Source organism: Pan paniscus, chromosome 18 (genome assembly GCF_029289425.2).
Source record: "Pan paniscus chromosome 18, NHGRI_mPanPan1-v2.0_pri, whole genome shotgun sequence".
In the NCBI taxonomy this organism is placed as follows: Eukaryota; Metazoa; Chordata; class Mammalia; order Primates; family Hominidae; genus Pan; species Pan paniscus.
Genome location: NC_073267.2, coordinates 56,607,354 through 56,634,294, shown reverse-complemented (window position 1 = coordinate 56,634,294; position 26,941 = coordinate 56,607,354). Strand labels below are relative to the sequence as shown.

The window sequence follows — 26,941 nt, the reverse complement described above, 5'->3', positions numbered from 1 at the left end:
TTCTAGCCTAGTTGATAATTTTTATTTAAAAGGTGGTCCCTGGGATTTTACTGGAAATTAGTATAACAACCATGATCTTCTGTTATCCAGAATATTCAGGGCATTGGGTTCTCAGATCAAAACAAATATTTAAATAAGAAGTCATTAAAATCACCTTATATTTTTTAATTGATGTCTTATAGAATTATAATATGTATATGCGGCATCTAACATACATATTCTTTTCTAAAAGTTTACATGTCAGTTGTTTGATACATGGAACACCTTTTTTGTACATATTTAAACATATCAAGGAAATAATCACATTATCAGAGTAGACCATAAACTCCAATTTAATTGCTAGCCTTTTTTCTGGCTAGACCATCTGATTTGATATACTTTATATCAAATACTATACACTTTATAATGAGTCTCATCACATTAAATAACACAAATTATTACCCCAAGTTGGCATTTAGAAACAAGGGAGTATGATAATTGTATAGCCGGGAAGATTTTAATAGATATATCAGCCTGGTGATGTGGCTCACACCTGTAATCCCAGCTACTCAGGAGGCTGAGGTGGGAGGATCACTTGTAGCCCAGAGCTCGAAACCAGCTTGGGCAAGACAGTGAGACTCCTTCCCTTAAAAATTTTAAAAAATAAAAATAAATTAGCCAGATATGATGTCATGTGCCTATACTCCCAGCTACTCTGGAGGATGAGGCCAGAGGATCACTTGAGCCTAGGAGTTCAAGGCTGCAGTAAGCTATAGTGTGATCATAGGCACTCCAGCCTGGGTAACAGAGCAAGACCCCATCTCTGTTTAAAAAAAAAAAAAAAAAAAAGAAGATGTATGAGAAACCCTATTAGCAATGCAATTAGACTAGCAGCAAAGGAAAGCAAGTGATATTGTATTTTTTAATTGTTAATTTTATCACTTATCAAAAAAGGCTTGAACCATTGACTTTAATAGAATACTGATTACTCTGATAATTTTGGGATGAGAAAACAAACATATCAATACTTGGAACACAGTCACTTTCTCCATCCCATCCTGCTACCAGAAAGAAGAATAACATATCAGTCACCTAATGGGCAAAGAACACATTGATTAGGAAATAGCTGTCACTTATAGTTGAAAGACTCAAGGCAGATGTGACAATATAACAAATGTATGATTCTCTTAGGCAGCTAGAAAATTAGAAACAGGCCATTAAAATGTACATGCTAGTTAGTAAGAGGAAATGCCACTGGCCAAATCATTTGTAGGTTAGAGTCCCTATGTAATGACATATGTTTAATATTAAAGCTATCTGTGAATATATTTTTCTTTCAGAGTCTTCGCTTCACTCTTCTTAACTTCTGCCATTACTGTTATTATCCAGCTTGCCATTCTCCAAATTACATATCTTCCTCACAAAAAAAAATTGTCTTTTATCTGATTCTCTTACTCATATTTTCTTATTTAAAAATATAATTTAACAGTCACACCAGGTGGAACAAAAACATGGTGTTTCTCTTAGAATTCCCCTGTGAGTAATGAGAACAGTCCTGAAATTTTTACTCTGCCAAGTGTAACCCTTTGAACTATCTGGAATGAGCCAGAGAACTTCAGCTTAGTAGTGTAGGTCACAGGCTAGTCCATAGCCACAGTGTCTTTCATATTCTTACCCTGCAGGGATATAACTGGATTAAACTCTTCCTGAGCAAATTGGCGTCCCTCATTAAAGATCAACAAGAGTAACCAGGCTCATTCCCCAGAGAACTGCATCAACAGCCCAACTTTAGGTCTAGAATAGGAACCTCCCAAAGCTCAAGGTGTGCTCAGCGAGCTTAGACACACCAATGAAGCACACCCTGGACTTGTAAACATTAGCCGGGCACAGTGGCACACACCTGTACTCCCAGCTACTCAGGAGGCTGAGGCAGAAGAATCCCTTGAGTTCTAGGCTGTGGTGATCTACAATCACATCTGTGACTAACCACTGCACTCCTACCTGAGCCACATAGCAAGACTGCATCACAAAAAATTGCCACAAAAGTCAACACATGCCATGGTAGCTGGAACCTTTGACTGGGTATACAATGTTCCCGATTCCCAGAACATGTATCATAAGACCCCACAAATAGGATAGAGAGGCAAGGAGTAATAGGAGCAACTGGCATTGGAGAGGTTGCTCCTTGTCATTAGAAGTCCTTTTCATAGAGCAGTAAGACAAATACTGCACTTCCTTTTCTTCTGAAGACAAAATCTTGGATGATGATAAAGGCTAAAGGGCATGGGATTTGGAATTAGGCTGCTGAAATTAAATCCCAGCTCTGTGTAATGAAATAATATTAAAGTTATCTGTGAATATATTTTTCTTTCAAAGTCTTAGCTTCACTTTTCTTGTTTATTTAATTAAAATTAAAATAATTTAAATTTAAATTATGAAATAATTTATGTATTAATATAATTAATTTAATTAAAATTAAAGTTTTAAATTTTCTTAAATTTCCTCATGATAGAGATAATAATATTATCTACCCTCATACAATTATTGTTAAGAATAGTTGAAATAGTACACAAGAAGTACTTGCCACAGATTTTGGCACATTATAATCATTCAAAACCTGTCAAATCTTTTATTATTTCTTACAGAAAATATTCTAATTTTTATCCTTTATTCTCTTTTGGTGTTCTTTGTCTCCATTTTAATTAATGTCAATATAGTATTGTTTCAGATACCATGATTATCAGATAAGATGACAGACTGTTTCAGATATTGTTACTATCAGTTTGAGAATAACAACTTCTTGGAACAATTTTCTCTTCGAGTTACACAAAATATTGATTATCTGAATGTGTCCTTTTATCTTATATCTTCTTTTCATCGAGATACCATTTTTCCTTGACTCAGGGCAGTGCCAGTAGAGTTGTAGGTATTACCGTTAGATGAAAATTCCTTGTGGTTTAAAACCTTTCAGAGAGGCCGGGCGCAGTGGCTTATGCCTGTAATCCCAGCACTTTGGGAGGCAGAGGCGGGTGGATCACCTGAGGTCAGGAATTCGAGACCAGCCTGGCCAACATGGTGAAACCCTGTCTCTACTAAAAATACAAAATTAGCCGGACATGGTGGTGTACGCCTCTAATCCCTGCTACTCAGGAGGCTGAGGCAGGAGAATTGCTTGAACCTGGGAGGTGGAGGCTGCAGTGAGCCGAGATCGTACCACTGCACTCCAGCCTGGGCAAGACAGAGCAAGACTCTATCTAAAAAAAACATAAAAACCTTTCAGAGAAATAGAATTCAGTGTTATGTTGACTCAGAGAAAAACACATACACGCACACACACTCATGTTCACATACCAAGAAAGGTAAGTTTTCAGTGACTTTTTTCTTCAGCTAGTGGGTCTTCCTCTTCCTACCTGTTATATCAGCGTGTATGTATTATTTAAGTTCTATTTTTGACAAATAGATGTCAGAGCTAGAGTATTCTAGCGCTAGAATCTAATACTTCATATCTAGTATTTGTAGACAGCAAAGTTGGCTTCAATATCTTGCCTAAAAATAGAATGCATGGGAATTATTACAATGTAATTTATCTCCTATACTGCATTGTTAATTAATTCAGGATCCTAAATTACAACATAACCTGAATGACATTAATCAAAGTTGCATGTCAGTGTAGTATTCTCATGGAGAATAAGAACAAAGCAACCTTGAAAACTTTTTTTGTTTTTGTTTTTTGTTTTGTTTTGTTTTTTGAGACAGTTTTGCTCTTGTTGTCCAGGCTGGAATGCAGTGGCACAATCTCAGCTCACTACAACCTCCACCTCCCTGGTTCAAGTGATTCTCCTGCCTCAGCCTCCCAAGTAGCTGGGACTACAGGCACGTGCCACCATGCCCAGCTAATTTTGTATTTTTAGTAGAGGTGGCGTTTCACCATGTTGGTCAGGCTGGTCTCGAACTCCTGACCTCAAGTGATCCACCCACCTCAGCCTCCCAAAGTGCTGGGATTATAGGCGTGAGCCACTGCGCCCAGCGAAAACTGTTATTTTTTAAAAATTACATAAATAACATGTACTTGAAGTATATTGGAAAATCAGACTATAATGCAAGCCTGGACAAAAGCACACAGGCATTTGAATCTGGTGGTTGGAGTGTCTGATATCACAAATGCCTTTAATGTATTTATTATAAAATATTAAAAACATATCACAGATACCTTACCTTTGGGTAGACAATCGTGATGTGCTAACATTTATGTGGTATAAATTGATATAGTATTTTTTGTTGTCTAATATCATATTTCAACTGAAATATGTTACAAGTGTTAGGTCTGACACATTTGGAGGATTAAATTTTCTTTCAATTATTTATTAATTTAACAAAAATATATTGAGTGGCTAATATATGCTAGGCCTGTTCTAGGGTCTTAGAATACAGAAGTGAATAAAACAGACTCAAATCTCAGCCCTCATAGAGACTGCATTCTAGTGGGGGAAGACAGACAATAGGCATACTAAGTAAGTTATTTAATACTGTCTAGTGTTAGGCAGTGTTACGTACTGTGGGTGGGAGGAAGAGGGAATAAAGCAGAGTAAAAGGGATTGGGATTGCTGGGCAAGAGGGTCTTTGATTGTATGTAGGATTATCAGAGCAAGCCTCTCTGAGAACATATCATTTGAACAAGGATTTGAAGGAGGTAAGGGAGTTAGACATGTAGTTATCTTTGGAAGGCTATTCCAGGCAAAGAAGAAAGCCAGTGCAAAGGCCCTAATATATAAGCACTCCTAGAATTTCCAAGGAACAGTGAAGAGGCCAGTAAGTTGCAGCAGAATGAAAGAGGGAGGTTACAGAGTAGAAAATGAAGACACAGTTAAATGGGAGGTGGAGAGTGTACACTAAGTAGGACATAGGACAAGACTGTAATCTGAGTGAAACTGCAGACTAGAAGGAACAACAGTTAAAGCAATGAGACCAACTAGAAGCTATTAAAATACTTCAGTTTAGGAACATACCTATTTGGGGTAAATAATAAGAATAATTCAGGCAAAAGTTGGTGGTGGCTTGGACCAAGGTGATAGCAGTGGAAATAGAAATCAGTGTCTAGAGTTTGTATGTATTTTAAATTGTGGATATTTATTCAATCTCTTGGCAGATTGAATATAGGGTATAAGAAAAAGAGAGGCCTGTAACTATAACTATAGGGTTACTGGCATGACTAAGTGGAAAGTTGGAATGGCCATAACTGAGATGGGGAGCAGGTAGGGGGAATAAAATCAGGGATTATGGGGGGTTTTTTGGTTGTTGTTTTGTTTTGAAATGGTGTCTCACTCTGTTGGCCAGGCTAGAGTGCAGTGGCACGATCATGGCTCACTGCAACCTGCGCCTCCCAGGTTCAAGCGATTTTCCTGCCACAGCCTCCCGAGTAGTTGGGACTACAGGCATGCGCCACCACGCCTGGCTAATTTTTTTTGTACCTTTTAGTAGAGACAGGGTTTTGCCGTTTGGCCAGGCTGGTCTCAAACTCCTGACCTCAGGTGATCCACCCGCCTCAGCCTCCCAAAATGCTGGGATTACAGGTGTGAGCCACCACACCCAGGCCTGGGGATTATGTTTTGAATATATTAACTTGGTAATATGTGTTAGACATGAAAATATTGATGTTTAGCATTTAGTTTGATATGAGAGCCTAGAGTTCAGAGATTGGCAGTCTATGCTGGAATTATACATTTGGGAGTGTTGGGGACTAACCTAAGTCAAGTAAGTTATATATAAGTCTTAGGTTCTTTTGGCAATAACTGTAGCCATCAAAGAATGTAGTTACCAAACATTGGTAACTACTTTCCTTACTGCCAGTAAACATAAAAGAAAATCTCTAACCAAATTCTGTGCAAATAAAGACATTAATGAAATAAACATTCATTAGCAAGCAGATACAAAACTATTCATATGTTTTATATACTCTCTGAGTATTTAGGTAATCCAGCCACTACTTTGCATGAATGGTTAACTTAAGGAAGATAAGACATATATCACAAAACTAAACAATATCTTGAGATAACTAAAAACAAAACACAAACAAAACCAAACATATTGGATGAAGCAAAAGCAGTTCTCAGAGGGACTTTATGGCTGTAAATGCAATGTTAAAAAAAACAAAGATCTCAAATCAGCAACCTAATTTTATACCATAAGGAACTTGAAGACCAAACTAAACTCAAAGCCAGCAGGAGGATGGAAATAATAAAGATTTCAGCAGAGATAAATGAAATAGAGAAAAATAATCATCATAGAAATCAAAAGTTGGTTCTTTGAAAAGATCAACAAAATTGACAATCTATTAGCTAGACTGAGTGTTTAAAAAAAAGGGAAAAGGCAAATAACTAAAATCAGAAATGAACAATGGGACTTTGCTGCTGACCTTATAGAAATTAAAAGGATTGATAATACTATAAACAACTGCATATCAACAAATTAGACAATCTAGGCCAGGCACAGTGGCTCGCACCTGTAATCCCAACACTTTGAGAGGCCAAAGCGTGAAGAATGCTTGAGGCCAGGAGTTTGAGATCAGCCTAGGCAACACAGTGAGTCCTTGTCTCTACAAAAAAATTTAAAAATTAGCCATGTGTGGTGGCATGCACCCGTAGTCCTAGCTACTCAGGAGGCTTAAGCCCAGGAGTTCAAGGCTGCAGTGAGCCATGATTGTGCCACTGCACTCCAGCCTGTGTGGTAGAGCAAGACCCTGTCTCAAAAAAAAAAAAAAAAGGCACAGTGGCTCATGCTTGTAATCCCAGCACTTTGGGAGGCTGAGGTAGGCAGATCACCTGAGGTCAGGAGTTTGAGACTAGCCTGGCCAACATGACGAAGCACCACGTCTACTAAAAATACAAAAATTAGCTGGGTGTGGTGGTGTATGCCTATAATCCCAGCTACTTGGGAGGCTGAGGAGGAGAACCACTTGAACCCAGGAGGCAGAGGTTGCAGTGAGCTGACCTCATACCACTGCATTCCAGCCTGGGTGACAGAGTGAGTCTCCATCTCAAAAAAAAAAAAAAAAAAAGATAATCTAGATGAATCAAAGATGTGCCTGTAATCCCAGCACTTTGGGAGGCTGAGGCAGGCGCAGATCACCTAAGGTCAGGAGTTTGAGATCAGCCTGGCCAACATGGTGAAACCCTGTCTCTACTAAAAATACAAAAATTAGCTGGGTGTGGTGATGCATGCCTGTAATCCCAGCTACTTGGGAGACTGAGACAGGAGAATCACTTGAACACAGGAGGTAAAGGTTGCAGTGAGCCAAGATCACACCATTGCACTCCAGCCTGGACAACAGAGCAAGACTCTTGTCTCAAAAAAAAAAAAAAAAGTGTTCCCTAGAAACACACACAATACAAAACTGACCCAAGAGGAAATAGACAATGTCAACCTACCTGTAACAAGTAAAGAGATTGAATCAGTAATTGAAAACCTCCTGAAAAAGAAAACTCAGGGACCAGATGGCTGCACTGATGAAATTCTACCAACAATTTCATGAAAGGAGAATTTCATCACTTTTACTGAAACTCTTAAAAAAACTAGAAAAGCAAATACTCCCTAACACATTCTGTGAGACCAGCATTACTCTTATACCAAACTCAGACAAAGATACTACAAGAAAGCTACAGACCAGTATCGCATATGAATATTGATACAAAAATCTTCAACAAAATACTACCAAGCAAATCCAGCAGCACATTAAAAGTATTTATACATTATGACCAAATGGGACTTGTCCCAGGAATGCAAGGATTGTTTAACTTAAGACAGTCAATCAATGTAATACATGGCATTAATAGAACTAAGGGAAAAATAATACATGGTCATTTCAATAGATACTAAAAAAAATTTGACAAAACTCAACATCCTTTTATAATTAAAACACTCAGCAAACTAGGAATAGAAGGGAACTTCCTTAACATCACAAAGGGCATTTATAAGAAAAATCACAGCTAATATCATCCTGTATGATGAAAAGCTGAAAGCATTTCTTCTAAGATCAGGAAGAAGATGAGGATGCCCACTTTCACTCCTGCTATTCACCTTTTTACTGGAATTCCTACACTTAGCAATTCGGCCAGAAAAAGAAATAAAAATCTTCTAAATTAGGAAGATGCAAAATGATTTCTATTTGCAGGTGACATGATTCTGTATACAGAAAATATCATATAACTCACAGAAAAAAATACTGCAGCTAATTAACAAATTCAGCAAAGTTATAGGGAACAAGATCAACACCCAAAAATCAGTTGTTTCCATATACCAGCAAAGAAATTTTTAAAAAAGAAAAAAAAAAGTTCAGTTTGCAACATTTAGAAGAGTAAAACACCTAGGAATATATTTAACCAAAAAATTGAAAGATTTATGCACTGAAAACTAAAAAACATTGCTGAGAGAAATTAAAGAAAATCTAATAAATGGAAAGACATCCCATATTCATGGATTGGAAAACTTTAAGATAGCAATATTCCCCAAAACAATCTACAGATTCAAGTGGTCTGTTTGCAGAAATAAAAAGCCAACCTTCAAATTGATAAGGAACTGTAAGGGGCCTCAAAAAGCCAAAACAATATTGAAAAACAAAAGCAAAGCTGAGAGGACTTACACTTCCCAAATTCAAAAGTTACTACAAAGCTACAGTAATCAACAAGCATAGTGCTGGCATAAAGATAGACATATAAACCAATGGAATAGAATTGAGAGACCATAAATAAATCCAAACATCTATGGCAAATTAATTTTTGACAGGAGTACCAAGACCATTCAATGGAGAAAGAAGAGTACCTTCAACAAATCATACTAGAACATTTGTATAATGACATGCAAAAAAAAATGAAGTGGGACTCCATATAAAATAATTAACTAATATATAATAATTAACTCATGGATCAAGGACCTCAATGTAAGGGATAAGATTGCAAAATTCTTAGAAGCAAACATAGAAGTAGATCTGCATTTCCTCAGATTTGACAATGGATTGTTAGATTTGACACCAAAAGCACTAGTAACAAAATTTAAAAATAGATTAGATTCTGCAAAAATGTAAAGCTTTTTTGCATTAAAAAACATTTTCAGCCAGGTGCAGTGGCTCATGCCTGTAATCCCAGAACTTTGGGAGGCCACAGCATAAGGCTTGCTTGAGCCCAGGAATTTGAGACCAGCATGGGCAATATAGTGAGACCTTGTCTCTAGGAAAGAAAAAAAAAAAAAAACTTTTAATTCGCCAGAGGCAGTGGGCCTGTGCTCCCAAGCTACTTGGGAAGCAGAGCTGGGATCACTGGAGCCCAGGAGATCGAGGCTGCAATGAGCCATGATTGTGCCGCTGCACTCCAGCCTGGGTGACAGAGCAAGAGCCTGTCTCAAAAGAAAAGTCTTTTTTCTTTTCAACAAACTGAAAAGGGAGAAAATATTTGCAAATCTTATCTCTGATAAAGTTCTAGTATCCAGACTATAAAAAGAATGTTTACAATTCAACAACAAAAAAACAGCCCAATTATAAAATTGACAAAGGACTAGACATTTCTCCAAAGAATTCCAAAGTAGCCAATAAGCACAGAAAAAGATGTCCTACATAATTGGTCATGAAGGAAATGCAAATCAAAACCAGACTGAGTTACCACTTCAGAACCACTAAGATGGTTTTAATTAAAAAGACTGAAAATGACATGTCAGCAAGGCTGTGAAAAATAGGAACCCTCATACATTGCTGGTGGGAATGTAAAATGGTGCAGCTGCTGTGAAAAACAATATGGCAGTTCCTCAAAAAATTAAACCTAGAATCACCATATGATCCAGAATTTCTAATATATACTCAAAAGAACTGAAAGCAGGGTCTCAAAGAGGTATTTGTACATCCATGTTCATAGCAGCAATAATAGCCAAATAGTTCATAATAGCCAAAAGGTAGAAACAACCCAAATGGCCATCAACAGCTGGATGGATAAACAAATCAAAGTGTATACATAAAATGGAATATTATTTTTCCATAAAAAGAGATGAAGTACTTTTCATGCGCGTCCGTGTAAAGAGACCACCAAACAGGCTTTGTGTGAGCAATAAAGCTTTTAATCACCTGGGTGCAGGCAGGCTGAGTCTGAAAAGAGAATCAGCAAAGGGAGTTAAGGGTGGGGCCGTTTTATAAGATTTGGGTAGGTAAAGGAAAATTACAGTCAAAGGGGATTTGTTCTCTGGCGGGCAGGAGTAGGGGTCGCAAGGTGCTCAGTGGGGGAGCTTTTTGAGCCAGGAAAAGGACTTTCACAAGGTAATGTCATCACTTAAGTCAAGGACCGGCCATTTTTACTTCTTTTGTGGTGGAATATCACCAGTTAAGGCAAGGACCGGCCATTTACACTTCTTTTGTGGTGGAATGTCATCAGTTAAGGCGGGGCAGGGCATATTCACTACTTTTGTGGTTCTTCAGTTACTTCAGGCCATCTGGGCGTATATTTGCAAGTTACAGGGGATGCAGTGGCTTGGCTTGGGCTCAGAGGCCTGACAGTACTGATACTTACTATAACTTATATGACCCTTGAAAACATTATGCTAAGTGAAAGAAGCCAGACACAGTTGGTCACATGTATGGTACCTTCTATATGAGGTATCTAGAGTAGACAAATCCATAGAGAATGAAAGCAGATTAGAGGTTACTGGGGGAGTACAGGGTGTTGTTATAGGGTGATGAAAAAGTTTGCAAACAAGAGAGAATTGATAGTTGCACAACATTGCAAATACACTAAAGGCCATTTGATTCTACACTCTAAAGTAGTTAATTGTATGCTATGTGAATTTCAGCTCAATTAGAAAATAAGAATGGACTGAAATGGATGCTTTCATTGAAAGCTAATGGAAATGTAAAGTGATGCAACCCTCTCCTTAGGAAACAAGGTTTCTATATTCAAGAATAAGTTCTAAACTTACTACTCTTTGATCCAGTATTCTGTATCTAGGAATGAAAGAAACTAATCTGGGTGCAAACAAATATTGATTTGCAGAGATGTTCACTAAAGCATTCTTTTTTTAATAGTGAAGGATTAGGAAAATTCCTTTACCTCCAACAATATGGAATTAATTTTTACATAAGATATTATATAGGCAGGAAAATTATATTTTTGTAATGTCTGTGTAGATATCACTTTAGAAAAAATAATTTTAGAAGTATACATAATAATACATGTCTTTTACGCTGCTTCCTTTGGCTTTCTCTTAATGGGATTTTGGTGTTTCCATCATTTTTCTCTCTGCTTATTTATTTTTCAAGAATTTTCATGATGACTAAATACTCATAAATAATACTGAGTGAAAATAATACTAAACTATGCTAAAATGTGTTTATTTATGCACGCACTTGCCTTGGATAAAAAAAGTATGTGACTAAAAGTATGCTAAAATGTAATAATGATTATCTCTTCATTTTAAGTTGTTGGATAATTTTACTTAGATTATTCTCCTTATACTTTTAAGCTTGCTTATTGCATAGGCAATTTTAATAGTATAAACAGGAAAACAGAAGCCTAGTTTGATGTCATGTAGACAAAATAAGTCTTTAAACAGGGGTTGTGGAGACCAAGGTTTTATCATGAAGATGAAGTCTCCAGGTAGCAGGCTTCAGTGACAGTAGATTATAAATGCTTCTTCTCAGACTTAAAGAGTCTGTTCTATCAGTCTTAAGGGCTTTGTATTGATGTTAATGCTGGTCAGCTGTGCCTGAATTCCAAAAGAAAGGAGCGTATAATGAGGCATATCTGACCCTCACTTCCGGTCATGGCCTGAACTACTTTTTCAGGTTAACTTTTGAATGCCTGAGGGGAGGGTCCATCAGTTAGAGTTTTATTTTTGGTTTACTTCTGTTAAGTCAGTCTTTGCTAGTAGTGTCATGAAATCAGCTTGTGTTTAATTTTGGGTTTGTTTGTTTGTTTGTTTTTGAGACAGGGTCTCACTCTATCTCCCAGGCTGGAGTGCAGTGGTACAATCACAGCTCACTACAGCCTCAACCTCCCTGGGCTCAGGTGATTCTCCCAGGTCAACTCCCAGGTAACTGGGACTACAGGCACATGCCACCATGCCTGGCTAATTTTTGTATTTTTTATAGAGGTGGGGCTTCACCACATTGCCCAGGCTGGTCTGAAAAGTCCTGAGCTCAAGCAATCCACCTGCCTTGGCCTCCCAGAGTGCTGGGATTACAGGCATAAATGGCCTGTGTTTAATTTTTAATTCAACTCTGTAAGAATAAATTTTATCTTAATAAAGATAGCTAACATTATTATTTACTATGTGAGATACTCTACTTTTAAACATTATCTTTCAATCAGCTCAATTCCACAAGGTGGACTAATTCTGCAGCCCATGCTGTTCACTATACTGTTTTCCAGTTTCATACACATTGTTAATGCCTATCCTTAAATTCATGTTCCTTTTCATTATACCTTACTGTTTCCAACTTAAGAACTATATAAATAATCAGGTAAATATACTTTCCAGTGATTGCATATTTTTGGATAACATTAGTGATGTTTAGCAGAGTCCCCTTGAATATTAAAATATTTATATATTAATTAACTTTGTCATTTAAATGTTAAGTTTAAGCGTGTAGAAAAATACCTAGAAAATACATATATTGTATAAAAGTGAATTACAATAGGGAAAGATTGACTATTGGAATGGCAGTGTGAGGACCACATGAACTTGCTCTCCCAGAGCCCCCAAAAAGAACAACAACAAAAATACTGGCCAGCCATATAATATCCACCATTTCAGAACTCTGGAAATTAACCAAAGCCACAGAATGGAGTGAGTATTGTCTATTCTAAGGAAAACTACTGATCCTTGATAAGACACCGAATCTATGGCATTTTTATCTTGGAGCAATTCCCATCCTGCCCCCCTTCTCAACTGAGTAGTGCAGTAGCCATGGAAAGCCAGCGGCTTCACAGCCAATGGATATGACTGACCTCCTTGGAGCTGCATGAAAATCTCCATCCCTATTACTATCAACATTTTGTCTGAACTAGCAGCTCCCTGGAAAATCTTCATTCTCAGCATCTTGGCTATTTCATTTGACTAGGACATTACCAAAAACAACAGTAATCTGCTGGCAACATCTCAGCTACCTAAGCATGTGATTAAAGGTGGAGGAAACAAGATCCTGGTCAAAATATAAGAGGAATTCTTAGAAAACTGGAAAACATACGCGGCTTTAAAAAGCTACAACATATTTTTGGGGATCTAGAAGACTTTGCAAATTCCTAGAAAGGAAAACACCTCATTCAAATACTCAGCTCCCTTCTGCTTCACCATGAAGCCCTGCGTAAGCAGGAAATGAAAACTAAGGCTGTCCTTTTCTGAACTTTGAAGGCATGCCTTCACACACAAATCACTTTGACAAAGGGTGGGAGATGTACAGGCAAGAGATTTAGGGAAATCTTACAACAAATCACTGGCTGACCACTAAGTAATACTGACCCAGGTATGCCAAGTAGGAAGCCAGATGTAGAATAAAAACTTTAAAAATAAAAATTAAAAAGACCCTGGGGCAACCGCTGCAGGGAATACAGAATCCACAGAATTCACTACATGAAAAAAAAAAATCACTAAACAAATAAACAGTAACAAAAACAACAAACCCTTGGGTGGGGTTAAGCGATACCAGAGTTATCAATATTATCTTAAAAGTCCAGTTTTCAACAAAAATTATAAGACATACAAAGAAACAGGAAAGTAGGCTAATACACATTTCTTTAAAAAAATAAAAAGACAACAGAAAATGTGCCTACAGGGCCAGATCCTTTACTTAATTGGTGTGTGTGTGTGTGTGTGTGTGTGTGTGTAGTTGAGCTTCTTTCACGTGTTTATTGACCATTTTCATGGCTAATAACTATTAGTCATTTGGGAAATGCAAGTAAAAACCACAATGAGATACCACTTCACAACCATGAGCATGGCTATAATAAAAAAGACACAACAAAAAGTGTTATTGAGGATGTGGAAAAATTTGAACCATTATCCATTGATGGTGGGAACATAAAATGGTCAGGTACTTTGGAAACAGTTCGATAGTTCCTAATGATGTTAAACACTTAGCTACATAATCAAAAGAAAGGAAAACAAGAGTGAATACAAAAATAAACCTGTATATGAATGTTCACAGCAGTATTTTCATAGTAAGCAAAAATGGAAATGACTGAAATGTCCATCAATTAATGAAATTAATTAATGAAACAAAATGTATATATAACAAAGTGGAGTATTATTTAGCAAGTAACAGTAATAAAGTATGGAAACATGCTACCATATAGATGAACCTTGAAAACGTGCTAAGTGAAAGAAGCCAGTCACAAAAGACCACATTGTATGATTGCATTTATATGAAATCTTCAGAATAGGCAAATCTATTGAGTCAGAAAGCAGATTAGTGATTACATACAGCTGGAAGTGTGCAGGTTGGAAACAGACATGGCTTCTAATGTGTATGGAGTTTCTTTCTCAAGTGATAAAAATGTTCTAAGATTAGATTGTGGTGATGGCTGAACAATTCTTTGAATATACTCAAAACCACTTAACTGTACACTTTAAACGGGTGATGTGTATGCTATGTGAATTATATCTCAGTAACACTGTTTTCTTTAAAAAGTGAATCATTGGCTGAGCACGGTGGGTCACGCCTGTAATCCCAGCATTTTGAGAGCCCGAGGCAGGGGGATCACTTGAGCCCAGAAGTTCAAGGCCAGGCAACATAGTAAGACCCCGTCTCCACAAATACTTAAAAATTAGCCGAGCCTGGTGGCACATGCCTGTGGTCTCAGCTACTTGGGAGGCTCGGAAGGAGGATAGCTTGGGCCTGAGAGGTCAAGGCTCAGTGCAGTGCTACTGCACTGCAGCCTAGGTGGCAGAGTGAGACCATGTCTCAAAAAAAGAAAAAAGTGAACATGAATATTAATGACCTGTATGTTTCATTTCACAGTTTGAAACATGATACATTCCAGTACCTAAATTTTTAACATTTTATCATTTTAATATTTGATGGGAGCAATGTTTCCAGAGATGTTTTTAATTTTTTTTTAATTGAATAACTCTAGCTGGCCAACTCAGCCAATCCGCACATTTAGCTCTCCAACTACCATACAACGTGCTTGGTTTAGGTCGGAGCGCAAATTTTCTTGACCATCTCTATGTTGGTATTCCCCGTCCATCTGGAGAAAAAGTGAGTAAAAATTCATTTTGTTTACAATTAATCTATGTTTTAATATTCACTATTTAAGTATTTAAATTAAATAATTTGAACCTAATTGAATTTGAATTCAAATAAACCAAATATTTTTATTCCCTTTAAAGAATAAAGAAAAATTTATTGGTAGTGACCTAAGCTTATCTTACTTAGAGCACATCATGATTTTAAGATACCGTGTAGTTTTTCCCTCTCCTCTCCCATAAACGTCACCTATCCCTCTATCCTGCTTTTTCATTTTCATCCTAACATTTTTCACCACCTAACGTGTACATAAATATTTTAGCAACATAAATAATATTATTATACATATGTGTATTATTTATATAATATGTAAAATCATATTATTTTACTTGCTTTGTTTATTGTCAGTCTCAATTTGAATTTTAGCTCCAAGCAGCATTTGTACATAGCCCTTTGAACAGTGCCTGCTACATAAGTGTCTAATAAATATTTGTTGAATGAATGAATTCATAAAACACAAATATAATCTTTCCCAAAAATATGAGAAAATTTTCCAACAGATGGCACAAAAGCCTTATTTTTGGCTTAATATTGGTAAACATAGCTTAATCCATACCTAGAATTTGAATTTCTCAAAGTAGCTAGATTTTTCATTATTTATTTAGAATAATAATTGTGTTTTTTAAATGTGCTGAATGTTAAATGTTCTTAAATTCTTCTTCCAGTCTATACGAAAACAAGAGTGGACTGCAATCATTCCAAATTCCCAGCTAATTGTCATTCCATACCCTCACAATGTCCCTCGAAGGTAATGTACTTGCTTGAACCGATTTGGTAAAGACACTGCTAACTCTGAATTATAGATACAGTGATGTCTTTTAAACTCTCTCATATTCCTGCTGTGTTCCCATGAGTGCCCATCCCTTAATTTGCTTACGGCAAACTTTAAATGACTAAACATACTTACATAAAAGGTCCCAGACATTTTTCATGAAGAACAAATTCAATCCTATTAGAAAAACAGTAGGTTAACTAATTAGGGATTTATACATATTCTGCTTAAATAAACTGCTCTTCAGTTTACTAGTTATAAATTCAAATTTTCAGGATACTAAATCTTTGTATAAAGCACTAATCTTTTAAATAAATTATTTGAGAAGTAGTATATATCCCACAGTGGTTGGGCACAAAATTTTGGAGTTAAATAGATGTAGGCTAAAACAATTCAGCTCCATTGCTGGCTGACTGCAAGAGTAGGAGCCAGTCCTTTGTCCTCTCCAAGACTCACTTTCTGCATCTGAGGGTGAAATATACTTAACACAGTGCCAAGCATGTGGTAAGCGAATGGTAGGTATTTTTATCCTTATTAACAGAATACATTCATTTCATAATACAGCATTTAACTTTAAATCCTTAAATTTTATTCATTTTTATTTAAATTCCTAGATTGATTCTATTCCTTTTAAATTAGGCGATAAAAGTATTCACTAACATTTAAATTTCATAGGGAAAAATATGCTAGACAAATATCAATATGAGAAAATAACCAAAGAGAAATGGTGAATTTATCTGTGACTATGTAACCAGTGGGGTCCCCTGCTTGTTACATTCCCTCTGAAAATACCAGCTTCATCATTCTTTATTAAACATCTCGATCAAATGTATTGATTGCCAAAACCAGCTTATGCCACCTCATGAGCTGACTCTGCATCTCTATTCAGTGAAGTCACACTGAAATCAGTTATGGTAGGAGAATCTACTCCATGAAAATTGGCAGGTACCATAAACAAGGCTTCCCGAACCCCTCTCTACCTCAGAACCAGTTTACCAGCATACCAGCAGATGCATTTTATGGTAAATTAATGGGCTTCAGAACCAAACTGCTTAAGAAAATAAACTTTATCACAGCCTTATGCTTGGAATAAGATGACATCATTGAAACAGTTATAGTCCTGGTTCAGATTTTTTTTAATGAGCCTGTATTGTATGTTTGTGTTAGTTTTCTATAGATAAAATTTACAGTAAAACTAGAAAATCTGGACCATGAGTAGGAAACTATATAAAGTACGGTACTTCTATACAGCTCAGTAGCATGACTTTTTTTCACTGCCACGGACATAGAACAGTCTCTTAAGATGGAGTGGTAAGCAAAAAACAATAACAACAACAACAAACAAAAGAAGCAACAGCAAAATGTAGAAGAGTATGTATAATAAGCAGCCATTGTGATTTAAAAAGAAGCCATCTATACATACATGTTCATACATGTATAAAATATCTCTGAAAGGATATGCAGGAAACTGGTAAGAGTGACTGCCTCTGAGGAAAAAACTGAGGATTAACTTTTGTCTTTTTTTTTTTTTTTACCAAAACACTTACATTCCTGATTTGTTAAAAATCTATTTTAAAAGTAGAACTACCAAAAACATCTCATAAAAGAACTGTTTTCTTAAGTATGAGTATAACACTAAGAGTAGCTTTCAACTAATTAACGGTATTTGTTTTCTTAAGGTTTACTTACTCTTCTGAATTTCCAGAAAATTATACCATAGCTTTTCCATAATCTCAACATTTTTCATGTTTCTCTTACTCTTTCCAAAGAAATGTTCTTTTCAAATTTATGTACATAATAAAAACCAAATTGATTTTAGTTTTTGAGGTGTATTTTGAGGTTATTGACTAGAAGCTAACTTATGGATCAATAAATTTTAATTATCCCAGAATAAATCAATAGCTACTTGCTATTTACCAGAACAGTCTTACCTTTATTAAACTTTTAAAATAAAAATATAGCCATTACCTATTTCTAGGAAGAACAAAAAGTTATGTGTATATAACAACCTGCAGACTTGGTGATACAGTCCTTAGTTTTAGGCTTTCAGGGTGTGCAAGTGCTATATTACATGGACTGTTTTAGAAGGAAAGAACTAGTTCTGTTTACTAAAGACCTCTAGTCTGTATATTGCCATTAACAGTGAGGGACTAAAGATGATTTTGTAAGTGATCTGAACCTAAAAGTCATTGTAATGTAAACACTCCAACATGATATAAAAATTATAGAAGTTTTGCACAAGCCATCAACATTTATGTTTTAGTTGGTCACATTATATATGTGACACAGGTCAAAAATAAGATGATACAGAAGGCTTCTAGGATCATGTGACTACCTTGCTTTAGAGTTCAGGTTTTCAAATTAAGCAGGTAAATCAAGATGTAAAAAAGATGTCTATGATTATCCAAAGTACCCTTGGATATGTTTACCTAAAAATAATTCTCAGAGGATCAAACTTGGAAAATGAAAAATATTGAAATATCTCATCAAAAATTCTATTTCAGTTGTCTAGGTAAAATATAAACTGCAGAATCATCAATATTCTCAGCACTATCTGATTTTTAATTGTTTTTGTTTTATTTATAATGAATGGACTGATGAATGAATGGTTTAATGAATACATTGACTGTTTAATTAATTAATAAGCTATTTTGCTTTGGGGTCTCAATATAACTTTGTTATTTTTAAATAAAATTTGTAATTTTAATTTGTTCTGTTTTTATCTACAGTTGGAGTGCCAAACTGTATCTTACACCAAGTAATATTGTTCTGCTTACTGCTATAGCTCTCATCGGTGTCTGTGTTTTCATCTTGGCAATAATTGGCATTTTACATTGGCAGGAAAAGGTTTGTTCATTTAAAGGAAGCATTAACTTTGGTTAATTTATTCTAGTAATACATACATTACTCTTTAAAAACACTATATTTATTTTAAACTTTTTTCATATGACTAGAATTTCATCATTTTTCAAGTTCTGTTCAAAGCATCATTTTATTGATGATAATTTCTTTTATCCCTGGAAGTTACTAATGTCTCCTATCAATTCATACAAATCACAAGAGATGTCTACTTTAAAAGTTTGATGCAGTACGGTAGTAATAAAGTGATCATCCGGAAATCAAAAGGCATTTAGAAACAATTTCATAATGACCTGAAAAATAATAATGATTTTAAAAAACGAACGTGTGTTCAGTATGTACTGATAAAGCCATGGACATTCTTTGGCTAGGATTATCAGCTATCTCTTCGAAAAGAATTAGAGTGAAAAGAGGTTAAATTATTTTCTTGAGGTTTAGGTGGAAGGTAACAACTGAAGCAATAAACAGCCAGGCATGGTGGCTCATGCCTGTAATCCCAGCACTTTGGGAGGCCAAGGTGGACAGATTGCTGGAGCTCAGGAGTTTGAGACCATCCTGGGCAACATGATGAAACCCCGTCTCTACAGAATACACAAAAATTAGCCAGGCACCATGATGCAAGCCTGTAATCTCAGCTACTCAGGAGGCTGAGGTGGGAGAATCACCTGAGCCCAGAAAGTTGAGGGTACAGTGAGCTGCGATTGTACCACTTCACTCCAGCCTGGGCAAAAGGAGTGAGACCCTGTCTCAAAAAAGAAAAAAGCCATAAACATCTTTTTCATCTATCAAGTATTCTTTGCATTAAACTGATTTCTGTTTTTTAGTATAATACTCTAAATAATAATTGAAAACAAAACTCCCAAATATGTAAAAGATTTTTATGCAATGTTTATGTGAAGAAAAAAGAGGCTATCACTGTAAATTAGCAGTTTAGATATATGTGAAAAAGCTAGTTTCTATTTATATATGGGTTCCAATCAATGCCCTCAAAAAAGGGCTGCTTTGTGGCCCCAAAGAAAGGTGTTTTTCTTTTTTTGCACCTACACTCTGGATTGACATGCCATCATAATCATTTTTTGCTAGAATTACCGTGTTTGTTCTTTTAACATATGAAAAAGAGAACATATTAGTTGTTCTATAAATGCTCATAGGCTTGTCACTTTTAAAAAATCGCTCCTTTACATATCAAAAACAGTAACATGAAGTTACATATTCAATTAACCTTAAGATTGCAACTTAAGAGTAAGATCAAGGACAACCATACATACTTTGTCCAGAAGTATCAGAATATCATCTGAAAGATTCCACAGTTCTTGACCTGTGAAGCAAAGGAAATGAATTTCATTAATTCCTCAGTAGATCTGATTACAGCATAAACATTGTGTGCTTATAACAATAATTATGCAGTGGCCAAAAATGAAAGTTTTAAGTACAAGTATATATTTGACCATGTATATACTGTATCTCCTGTGGCACTGTGGTATCTCAGAAGAGGTAGAACCTCTTTAACCACTTTTTTACTTAAGCAGGCTGGCTCCTTCTACCATTTTCTCAATGCAGGCTTTCCCCAGTGTCTGCCCCTGGCCCTCTTCTTTCAACACTTTCCCTGCCAATTTCATCTAAAATCATGGCTTCAGATATCCCCAGCTCTCATCTCTAAAGGTCCTTCCCCATTTCCAACTGTCACCATGATAGCTCAACCTAGATGACTTACAGCACCTCAAAACCAGCATTCTAAAGCTTCATCTCTCTTACTTAACCTACAAGATTTCATCACTTGCCTATGGACTCTGCCTCTGTAAGAAGTTCTACAGCTGACTCCACTTCTACATTCCTACTGCACTGCCCCTTCTTACATCCTACTTGGTCTCTTTCTTTCCGTTCTCTCCCCTTTCCATTCTCTCCCCTTTCCATTCCATTTAGCACACTGCTGCCAGTGATTCATTCTGTTTAGCCTTCATCATGTCACTCCCCTGCTGAAAAAGCTCTAGTGAATATCCATTGCCTTTTATGTATAAAATCCTTGGCCTGGCCTGCATATGACTTCCATGTGACTCCATAGTCTTATTTTTTACCAGTTGCTTTCGCATATCCGTGCTCCTTCCAGCTTTCTCATGATTGATCATGTTGTAACCCCAGCTTGGAGTGAATACCACTCTCCCCATTTCCATGCTTTCAAATGCTTTCCCTGTCTTTTCAAAGCTTTCCCTTTCCTCGCCCGAATCTAGAAGTAGTCTCTTAGACTTGGTAACATTTTTCACTTTTTATCTTGAACTACAGTTATACAATATGTTTTGCATTTGTCTTTTTGGAGAACAAGATACAAAACTGAGGTTTTTTTAATACTAAAATAGCAAACACAGTATTGATATTGGGAGTATTGGAAGCAAAGGGCCAATGAATATCTGCTAAATTGACAAGTTAATGAAAAAATAATTAGTACATTAGTACTCTGTCACCCAGGCTGGAGTGCAGTGGTGCAATCTTGACTCACCGCAACTTCCGCTCCTGGGTTCAAGCGATTCTCCTGCCTTAGCCTCCCAAGAAGCTGTGATTACAGGTGCCCACCACCACACCCAGCTAATTTTTGTATTTTTTTGGTAGAGACGGGGTTTCACCATGTTGGTCAGGCTGGTCTCGAATTCCTCACCTCAAGTTATCTGCCCTCCTTGGCCTCCCAAAATGCTGGGATTACAGGCATGAGCCACCACCACACCCAGCCATTAGATTTGTTTATTAACATCAGTGTTAAAAATGACAGAAAAATGCAATCATTGATTCATCCTTATAGAATCTAATACTTAATATATTTTCAAGTAGATAATAAATGATAAGAAGCTAAGTATTTAAGGACCCTAAGTATTTAATGTGCCTTAAGTATTCAAGTATTTATTGTTTTTATTCAATTAGATAATTAATTATAAAACAGCTACTATAAACTACAAAAATACTAGGACTATTGAATTAGGAAATCATATCTATTATCTGCTAATTGCTGGAGACTTTTAAAAATGAATCACTGTGTATTTCAGAAATGAGTCTTTTCATAACCTCTTTCTACCATTTATAAACGAGTCTAAAATTCTTTTTCAGAAAGCAGATGATAGAGAAAAACGACAAGAAGCCCACCGGTTTCATTTTGATGCTATGTGACTTGCCTTTAATATTACATAATGGAATGGCTGTTCACTTGATTAGTAGAAACACAAATTCTGGCTTGAAAAAATAGGGGAGATTAAATACTATTTATAAATGATGTATCCCATGGTAATTATTGGAAAGTATTCAAATAAATATGGTTTGAATATGTCACAAGGTCTTTTTTTTTAAAGCACTTTGTATATAAAAATTTGGGTTCTCTATTCTGTAGTGCTGTACATTTTTGTTCCTTTGTGGAATGTGTTGCATGTACTCCAGTGTTAGTGTATTTATAATCTTATTAGCATCATGATGATGGAAAAAGTTGTGTAAATAAAAATAATTAAATGAGCAGGAATTTTTGTGTCCACTTGACTTGGTCTTGCTTCTTATTCTAATGATGCAAATTATACTTTTGTGAATATATCACGGAGTCATTATGCATTCAGCTTCATCACAGCAGGTCAGGGGTCTCACTGATGGCATACAATATAGTGATCGGGTACTCTGACTTGGTAGCACAGTAAGACAGACTTGCCTTAAACTCCTAATTCAACCACTTACAAAGTCATTGTTTGAACTTGGCTCTTGTTTAACCTCTGTAAGCCTCAGTTTTCTTGTTTATTCAGTGGGGCTAATACTTGAGTTACTGTAAACATTAAATGGGCTGATGTATGTGAAGTGCTTAGCTTGGTGCCTAGCACAGAGTAAGTGGTCAATATGTGGTAGTTGTCATTATTAATATTTTAGATGATCTTATTAGACTTATACATCTAATTATAGAAATATATAGACTTGATAGAATTTTATTTTCAGGCATGAAGAAATATTCTTTGGAAAAGCTAAATTTTTGGTGATTGACATAAAGATTTACTTGCTCATATTAACTAAAAATTATAGTACTCTCCAAGAATTAATGTGCCCTAAAAATTTTCCTCCAAAAACTTATCCTTATCATGTGATAATGAAGAACATTTGATTTCTTGAAAGGAAACTGCTGTAGGCAGCATCTGGGAATGCAAATCTTCAATCACATTTCTATTCTCAAACGCTTGGAGAAGTCTATAATTTACATTCAGACTTCAATGCAAATTTTGTATTGTGAACTTCACATTTCCAAAAAGTTACTTTAAAAAGACTTTAAGACTGAGAAAAAAAAGTTTATCAATGCTAATAATTTTCTAGTATGCAAATGGACATGTGATGCCTATAAAACACAAAAATTTCTCTGAAAACAATTTTGTTCTTATTTTTTTCTTTATAGTTCACTGAGATTGGCATGTGTTTTTACTTTGTATCTAAGCATGTTAACATGTCTTCTTAATAAATATTCCTTATTGAAACAAAGTATTTCAGTGAGTTTTTAAATAATTATTTTAGAGCATGAAGAGACCTTAGAGCTTATGAAAGCATTTATCTGGACTGGGAGACCAGGGTAAGGTGACTTGCCACTGCCTCTCTGTGGGTCAGGGGCAAGATAGGATTCTCCTGACTGTAATACTCAGTTAAATTCACTAGTTATCAGCCCACAGCACTGTCCCAGGCACTACGTGACACTTTCTCAAAGATAATTGGGATCATTATTGATATAGCCTGAGTCTTCAAACTCATGTGAATCAGAGTTTACAAGACAAATAAAATGTTAATGACAATTAAAACTACAATCAGTGACATTAATACTGCTTCTGTATTTCCAAATGCAACTTTAATATCATTTATTAAGGGACAGCAGGTAAAAAATGTATCACAACATTGAGAATCACTAACAAAAACCTTTGTTTTGATTTTGAATATTGCAGTGGAAAGAGAGCAAGGCTTTGAAGTCAGACCAGTCTGGATTCAGGGCCCAACTCCCCGATTTCATGACTCTGAATCAGTCACTTCTTTGAACTTTGGTTTCTTCATCTGTAAAACAAAGGTAATGAGTGATACCTACCTTCAAGGACTGCTCTGAGTCTGAAATGGCAGTTTGTACACAGAAGATGTTTGATAAGTGCTGTTTTTCTTCCTTCCCATTTCCCATGACAGTGACAAACTAACAGTTATTTTCTGAGATTTCTTTCCCACTGACTATATGTTAGTGTTATCCATCTTTGGGGAGCTAGGAAGAGTAATTAAGAATTCATAATCATTTTGAAGATACTGTAAATATGTTAATACACCATTTATTTGAACTAGCCCTTTACATTTCCCCATCCTTGCAAGTAGCTAGAATACCTCATAAAGAGAAACAAAAACTTAAATCATGTCCAGCAGACCTCAATGGTATACCTGGGATTGATCTAGGATACTTAAGGGCTTACTCCTCAGGATAAAGGTGAATTAAAACCAGCCCTTGTGATTACCTGCACCTGACCAGTTATTTTAAAAGGCTAATTAAATAGACAGTAGATTAGGGAGTGCTTTTGATCCACAACCATACGAGGGAAAGGAAGGAAACAAAATTAGGCAGAAAAATTGAACTGTGATGCATTCTCAGTGAAATGCCTCATACAGCCCTACATCGAGTTCTGAGATAGGATGACCTTTCCTATCTCCTAACCTGTCCCAAGTTAGAATATGAAGGCTGGGCCTTTACATTCCCACATTCATCAGTTATAGGGCACAGGCTGCCCCAAAGGCCTCTAACAAGAAAAGGAAAACTGGTACAAATAACCAGTATCAAAAATGAAAAGGGTATAACTACAGATAATCTATTTATTAAAACTAGGAAGACTTTGAGAATAACTTTATACCAACGTGCCGAGACCAGCTCAGTCGGGGAGATCCTAACCCAGCGGCACTAGAGGAATTAAAGACACACAGAAATACAGAGGTGTGAAGTGGGAAATCGGGTCTCACAGCCTTCAGAGCTGAGAGCCCCAACAGAGATTTACCCACGTATTTATTAACAGCAAGCCAGTCATTAGCATTGTTTCTATAGATATTGGATTAACTAAAAGTATCCCTTATGGGAAACGGGATTAACTAAAAGTATCCCTTATGGGAATCAAAGGGATGGTTTGGCTAGTTATCTGCAGCAGGAACATGTCCTTAAGGCACAGATAGCTCATGCTATTGTTTGTGGTTTAAGAACGCCTTTAAGCGGTTTTCCGCCCTGAGTGGGCCAGTTGTTTCTTGCCCACATTCTGGTAAACCCGCAACCTTCCAGTCTGGGCGTTATGGCCATCATGAACACGTCACAGTGCTGCAGAGATATTGTTTATGGCCAGTTTGGGGGCCAGTAGATGATCAGATTTTGGAGGGCCTGTTCCCAACACCAATGTATCTGAAAGTTTATACAAAATGGACCAATTCCTAGGAAAATATCACCAAAACATACTCAAAAAGAAAGAAAACCCTAAATATTCCTTCTGGTGGATGCTGTGGTGTAGTGTCCAGATCCAGCATCAAGAATAAAGGACTTATTATCCTAATTTCTGGGAGTGTCATCACTGTTCATCTGCCAGCCTCATCTGGAGAGCAGACTCACCCAAGATCAGGCCCCTCTTCTTAACATAAAAATCCTAAGTGTTCATAAACTAAAAACTAAAAACCGCCAGACCTGTAAGGAGAAACAGACAAACTCACGATTTAAGTGGGAGACATCAACACTTTTCTACAGTAACTGAAGGAAAAAGTAGGCAGGAAATCAGAAAGCTTAGAGCTGACCTGAAAAGCACTCAGTCAGTCTAACCTAGTGGATATTTATATAACACTCTAACCAACAGCAGCAAAATAGTCTTTTTCAGAGCACATGGAACACTTACCAAGATAGACCATATTCTGGGCCATAAAACAAGTCCTACCAAATCTAAAAGAATAGAAATCATACAAAGTAGATTATCAGACTATAATAGAATTGAACTAGGGAGATCCATGGAAAATACCCAGATATTTTAAATAACCATAGGGTCAAAGAGGAAGTCTCAAAGGAAATTTTAAAATATTTTGAGCCAAATGAAAAATACAATGTAACAAAATTTGTAGGAGGCAGTGCTGGGGGGTGGTATTTATAACATTAAATGCACATATTAACAAAGAAGAAAGGTGATGAAAGAAACCAAGGAAGACTTCAATGGAAAGACAGTGTGTTCATGGATTAGGAGATGCCAGTACTCCCCAAAGTGATCTGTACATTTCACACCATCCCTATCAAAATCCCAGCAGTATCTTTTTGTGGACATGGACAGGATTTTGTGCAACTTATATGAAAGAGAAAATAAACTAGACTAGTTTAAAACAATGTTGAAAAAGAAGACAAAGTTGAAGAAATCAAACTATGTGACTTTAAAACTTACTATAAAGCTTGAGTAATAAAGATAGTGTGGTATTGGCAAAGAGAGACACATAGACCAATGGAATAAAATTGAGTCCAGGAATAAACTCACACAAATATAGACATTTGATGTTTGACAAAGACGTAAAAGTTACTAAGTGGAAGACAGTCTTTTCAACAAATAGTGTCAGAACAATTGATCATCTGTATTTGCCATAAATACAAAGGGCAAAGGAGAAAAAAAGAACCTTGATCTAAACCTCACACCTTACACAAAAATTAACTCAAAGTGGGTCATAAATTTAAATATAAAATGTAAAACTATAAAACTTTAAAAGAACACATAGAATGTCTTCATAGGCTAGGGGTAAGCAGAGTTCTTAGAAATGACACCAAAGTTATGATTCTTTTTAAAAACTGATAAATGTGACTTCATCTAAATTAAAAATGTTTGCTTTGACAAAGACACTTCCAAGAGAATGGACAAGCTATATATGCAAAGAAAAAAAATTTTTTTTGAGATGGAGTCTTGCTCTGTCACCCAGGCTGGAGTGCAGTGGTGTGATCTCGGCTCACTGCAGCCTCCGCCTCCCAGGTTCAAGCAATTGTCCTGCCTCAGCCTCCCAAGTAGCTGGGACTACAGGTGTGTGACACCATGCCT

At 36.2% G+C, this 26,941-nt stretch overlaps 1 protein-coding gene across 1 annotated transcript in view; it reads left to right on the top strand.

Annotated features, from left to right (window-relative positions):
* Window positions 1-22,380, top strand: part of ITFG1 (integrin alpha FG-GAP repeat containing 1) — a 302,379-nt gene extending 279,999 nt beyond the window's left edge. The window contains exons 15-18 of the mRNA XM_003819828.5: window positions 15,081-15,205; window positions 15,919-16,001; window positions 18,755-18,872; window positions 21,978-22,380. Coding sequence (XP_003819876.3) covers window positions 15,081-15,205; window positions 15,919-16,001; window positions 18,755-18,872; window positions 21,978-22,037 — 386 coding nt within the window. The 3' untranslated portion in view covers window positions 22,038-22,380. The remainder of the gene's footprint in view (window positions 1-15,080; window positions 15,206-15,918; window positions 16,002-18,754; window positions 18,873-21,977) is intronic.
* The last annotated feature ends 4,561 nt before the right edge of the window (window positions 22,381-26,941 follow it).